General features: G+C 55.5%; 1 protein-coding gene across 1 annotated transcript; it reads right to left on the bottom strand.

Annotated features, from left to right (window-relative positions):
• Positions 1-617: 617 nt before the first annotated feature.
• On the bottom strand, positions 618-4900 carry LOC111729398 (peripheral-type benzodiazepine receptor-associated protein 1-like). The gene is made up of 4 exons (XM_023520382.1): positions 4782-4900; positions 4624-4695; positions 4277-4387; positions 618-1827 (listed from the first exon to the last, which is right to left on the bottom strand). Exons 1-4 carry the CDS (start codon positions 4836-4838, stop codon positions 1648-1650), a joined length of 420 nt encoding a protein of 139 aa, XP_023376150.1. The 5' UTR covers positions 4839-4900; the 3' UTR covers positions 618-1647.
• Positions 4901-5049: the final 149 nt, after the last annotated feature.

The raw sequence follows: 5049 nt of genomic DNA, 5'->3' as shown, positions 1-5049 counted from the left end.
TGTCAGGAGCCCCCGGGGTCTCTTCTGCTCTGTCTGTGCCATCTCTAGGCCTGGAGCAATGTGCAGAATTCTCCCATGGCCACCCTGCTTGGGGAGTTCTGAGTATGATCTTCCAGCTGTTTGTCTTTTCTGGAATCTTCCCATTTCTAGTCTACCAAGATTTCTCCTCCTCCCCACTTCTTGCTTTCAGGGGGAACTACACATGGTATTTGTTTGCTTGGTTGATTGGTTTTTCTTAAATCTATTCTTTCCATGAATTTGGTACTGGAGAAGCAAGACTGCAGGACGTGCCTTCTCTCCTCCTGTTTCTCCCATCCCCCTGTCCAGGTGTCTTTCTCCCTCTAGGACCCTGCCCCAACTCCAAACACCTGGCCCAACTCCCAACACCTGGCCCAACCCCAAACACCTGGTCCTGCGACAAGGGACTCACAAAGCTGCCAAATCTTCTTCTTCAAAGAAACTCAAGAGTTGCTTGGTCTTCTTGCCATTCATTAGTTTTGCCACCATAACCCTGGCATGTGACCTCTGGGTTCTCAAGTCCAGAGCCCAGTATGACCTGCCCCTCGAGTCCCAGGTCCCAGGTAGAGACAAGCAGGGGTTTTGTGAAAATAGACTTTATTATAATAAAATGTCTTTTTAAACAAATGCCCCCACCATTCCTCACCCCTAGAGAACAAGGTGGGGGTGGGAGTTCAGTCAGACGATCTCCCACCCCAGCGAAGGAAGCATGCAGACCCTCACCCAGCAGGAGGGTGGAGATGGGTGGTTAGGGTAAGGGTGGAGAGCCCCTACCCCATTCTAAACTGAGAATGTATGAAAATAGCTGCATAAATCTGTCCTTTTCCCCAGCCGCAGACTCCAACAAGGGCCAGAGGAAAACGATGCAAAAGAGAAATTGAATCCGATGAGCAAAATAAGGCAAACCCAACTCCTGCTCTCTGCCCGCTGGCCCCCTGGGTCTTTGGGGTTGGGGACACACTGGAGCCAGAGGCAGGGTTGGCAGGGGGCGGGTGGAGCCCTCTTGGGGCGGGATCAGGCCCGCTTTGGCATGGCCTTTCTCCTTCCCGGGCCTGCGTAGGGGAAGCGAGATGGAGGGAGCTGGACTGAGGCACTGAGTATGTACATATATACACACAGCTCTGCCGCCTGCCCTGTGGGGAGGCGGCTCGGGACAATCCAGTGCAAACTTTCCTTCTAGGGAAGGAAGACGTGATCAGGATAGCCTCGGGATAGCCATCAGGGGGAACAGGCCCCTTTCCCTGCCAAGTTTCCCCCAATCTTGGGATCTGGGAAGGCCAGAGCAGGAACCAGCATAGCACGGTGGGAAACTAGGCATATGTGAGAAGACTAGGAGCCAAGAGTCCCCCGTAAAGTCCTGGCTCTGTGACCGAGGTGCTCAGCCACCTCAGCCAAGTTACTGCCTCTCTGGGGCTCAGTGTCCCTCCTCTAAGGGGAAGATGTCCCTCTAGAGGGCCCATCCTCAAGGACTCGTCTAGCTCTGACCTTCATTGAGTCTCTGATTCCCTTCCAAGTGCCACGGTGTTAACTCAGAACAGAAGTCCGGGGCCTTCCCTCCTCTCCCCTGAGCCAGGACAGTGATCTGGGGACTTCCAGGGGCCGCTTCTTCCTGCAGGGTGGGCCACAGTGTCACTCCTTCTTCCCAGAGCCCAGTTTCCTGAGGAGCTGCTTCCCCTTGGAGAGGAGACCTCGCATCTTCTCGCCTGTACCCTGCGGCACCCCCAGTTCAAACCTGGGGAAGCTGCCAGGGCCAGGGGCACAAGGCCAGCCTAGGGGCACTGTGGGCCCTTGTGTTGAGCTGGCCCAGTCCTGGAATGTGAGAGAAAAGAGACAAGATCAGGGCCCAACTCTCTGCCCTAACCTGACTCCTTTACCTCACAACCTCAGGTGCCTACACGCCCCCATGTCGCGGAGCCATGGTCAAGAACTAGAGCCCCACCAACCCACCACTGCCCCGCACACGTAGAGAACAGAGAGGAGAATGGGCACAACGATGATGAGGGAGCATGGAGCTGGGAGTCTGAAGCGATGGGCAGAGCCAGTTCTGCTTCTTTTCACTTGGGGCCTGGGCAGGCCCTCCCTCTTCTCTAGGTCTTTCTGTAGTGTGCTGGGCTGGCAGAGCTCAAGAGTCCTTGGACCTGATCCTTGGGATGGGTGCCGCAACTTCTCCCAGGTCATCCCCTCCCATCAAAGGGACCGCTTGGAGGTAGCCCTCCCCACCAGGGAAGGCAGCTCCTGCACCACCTCACAGAGGACAGACCGTGGCATCCAGCCCAGCAGCTGCGGTGCCCTGGGGCCTTCAGGGAGTGAAGCCAGTGCCCACCTCATGGGGAGGAGATCAGGACTCTTCCTTGAATGGCCCCTGGGAGTGCTGTTGGGAGCCTGGAGCCTGAGAGAGTCAGGCATCACTCAGCTCCCACAAGTATGGAGGCTACCTTGGCCTGCTTCCTTAAGCATCTTTCCCTTATTGAATCTCTTCCTAGCTCCATTTGCAATCATGAGTGGTCCCTCTGCCAAAGGCCTACCCAGATAGTGTTGTTAGTGGCTAAGGATAGGGACTGGGCAAATAGAAGAGCCACCAGGAAGCCTCTCCTAATCCCCCAGATTCCATGTTCCCCACCATGACCTCCTGTGCCTGACACAGCCCAGGCAAGTCTTGCCAGCCTGCATGTTCCCCACTTCCCACTCCTCACTCTCTTCTTCAAACCCCCTTGCCACCAGAGCCTAGTAGTCTCCTGGCCAGAGCCAGTCATGGAACCCAGACCAGAGGCAGGGACTTGGGTGTCTAGCCTGGGGCCTGCCCCCACCAAGGCCCTGGTGATATGGCGGGACCTGCCCACCAAGAGGTCTGCTGGCACCTATTGGTTAAAGCACCTACTGCCAACCAGCCAGGCCTGATGACTGGCCAGGAGCCCCAGGCCCTTCCCACTCCCTTCCAGGTCTCCTTCTATAACATTCCAAGAGGGATGGGTTGCTGGGCAAACGGAGGTGGTCTCTGACCCCCAGAGACGAATGACGTGGGGTTATCCATGGACTCCAATTGTTTAAGTCTCCCTTTTATTGTCCCCAGCAGAGGAAATTGAGAGTTGGAAATAAAATCATGCATCTGATACCCTAGGAGGTCATGATGCAGAGGACAAGGACGGGGAAACTATTATTATTGGTGGTATTACATTCCGTCACCAATAATAATCACATTATAATACCATAGTCATATAGTATCATAATATACTGATGAGTCATAATATGAATGTCACGTAATATTCTATGAGCACGTGCTATAGAATATGAGGAGTTCAATAATATGGGCCATTATATACTAAGATGACACATATTCCTATAACAGCTGGCACTGACCAAAAGCAAGGGGAAAGGATGATCCTATATCCAAACCTGGCTCATAGCAAGATCTCCCACCCCCAGTGCCTGGAAGAAATTGGAAAAGCCAGGTCAGCTCTAGCATGCTGTCTGATTATGGTCACATGGGGAGTGGGGGTCACATGGACATAGGGGCCAGTCCCCCACTTACATGTTGCTCTCTCTACATATATCTATCTCCATCTAGCACTGGACTCTTCTCCTCCTCGTTCTCTGAAGAACAGGGAACAAAGAGAGGAGATGGGTTACACACAGACCCACACGCTGTCCGCCCAGTCACCAGGTCTCCGGGTCACAGGAGCTGGTCCTGCTTTGCATAGTCCTCGCCTTTGGAATTAACCCGAGGAGAACCTGGGGCTTTGCAGTTCAGGCCTGGCCTCCTCACCCTCTCCCTGCACTGCACGGTTGGAGCTTAATTGTACTCCACCCACCCCAAGGAGAGGCTGGCTCTAAGAATGAGAACCCAGGAAGCTGGGCCTTGCTGGGCAACTGGCTTTAATCGGCTCCCAGGAAACAGAGAGACCCAGCAGAGTGGGAGGTTCCCTGAAACCAGGCCTATGACGGGTTAGAGGTGTGGGATTCACAGGGGTCCTTTTCCACAGGACCCCCTCGTCTGTGACAGCCCCAGGGTATGGGCAGCTGGATCAAATGGGCCCAGAATCAGGGTCACAGCTATCACCCTTTGCAGAAAGGGGCACTTACTGAGAGGAAGCCGGCCCTGGCTGCACTCCCTCTGGCAATAACTCAGCAGCTCCAGCCTGGGCACAATGCTCACCTGGATCACTGCCCACTGCGGCCCTCCCACCACACTGCCCTGGCCCCATCACCACAGCAGGGTAGAGACCCAATTGCTGAGCTAGGAACCCAGCTCCTCACTGACCTGAGTCTCGGCCTGGAGGGTTCCAGGCTCCCTGTCTGAGCCGCCCACCTCAGGCCCAGGGCCCTCCAAGAAGTTGGATGGAACCAGGCCCCTCCGTCCATTCAGTTCCCCCTACGGAGGAGATGTTGGTGAGACAGAGACTAGGAAAGAGGCCTCAGTTCCAGCACCCCTCGACAGTGAAGCCCTTGGGGTAAAAGCCTGGGGTCAATAACTCTGTTATGGGAGGTGACCTGTCCATACATCCAGGTGTCCATGAGGAACCTTTGCTCATCCCCTCCCCAGCTCGAGAGCCCTCTCTGAAAGGGCTGGTGAGGCAAGGTATGGCACCCCCACCCCAATGTTCTCACATAGTAGAAGCCATCATCATCCATGCCCCCAAACACAGTAATAACGTCTCCTGCTAGGAAGGGCAGCTCTGCCTGCAGAGAGACAGGAAGGCAGGTGTCAGGCCTGCGGAGGCCCTGACACCACCCCCCTTGGCTGGGCTCTATCTGAGGGTCCTCACCTCCACATCCATGTTGGGGGAGCTCTCTCGGGGGTTGTAGTCAAACGCAGCCACCATGGCTCGGGGAGCTCTCAGGCTGGCAGAGGAGACCAGCTGAGGGGGGCCTGCAGGGGGAGGGGGAGGGGTAGAAGACTCCAGACTCTCTCTAGACCTCCCACACTATACTAAAGTTTGCACTGGAGGTCTGCTGACCCCTTATTCGCCACCCCCCACACTAATTGTAGTCCCTGGAGAGAGACCAGAAGGGCTGCCCGCCCCACCTCTTTCC

This window comes from Pteropus vampyrus, unplaced genomic scaffold, assembly GCF_000151845.1.
Source record: "Pteropus vampyrus isolate Shadow unplaced genomic scaffold, Pvam_2.0 Scaffold261, whole genome shotgun sequence".
NCBI classification, from domain to species: domain Eukaryota; kingdom Metazoa; phylum Chordata; class Mammalia; order Chiroptera; family Pteropodidae; genus Pteropus; species Pteropus vampyrus.
The sequence above is the reverse complement of the archived record's forward strand: the minus strand, read 5'-3'. Positions and strand labels throughout refer to the sequence as shown.

What these genes read in the sequence shown, in the direction of transcription:
- LOC111729398 (XM_023520382.1), bottom strand. Translation starts at nt 4,838, where the DNA reads ATGGTGGCTGCGTTTGACTACAACCCCCGAGAGAGCTCCCCCAACATG. An exon ending in ATGATGATGGCTTCTACTAT is followed by an intron (nt 4,388 to 4,623) that starts GTGAGAACATTG and finishes TCTCCTCCGTAG; the next exon opens with GGGGAACTGAATGGACGGAG. An exon ending in CCCTCCAGGCCGAGACTCAG is followed by an intron (nt 1,828 to 4,276) that starts GTCAGTGAGGAG and finishes CTCACATTCCAG; the next exon opens with GACTGGGCCAGCTCAACACA.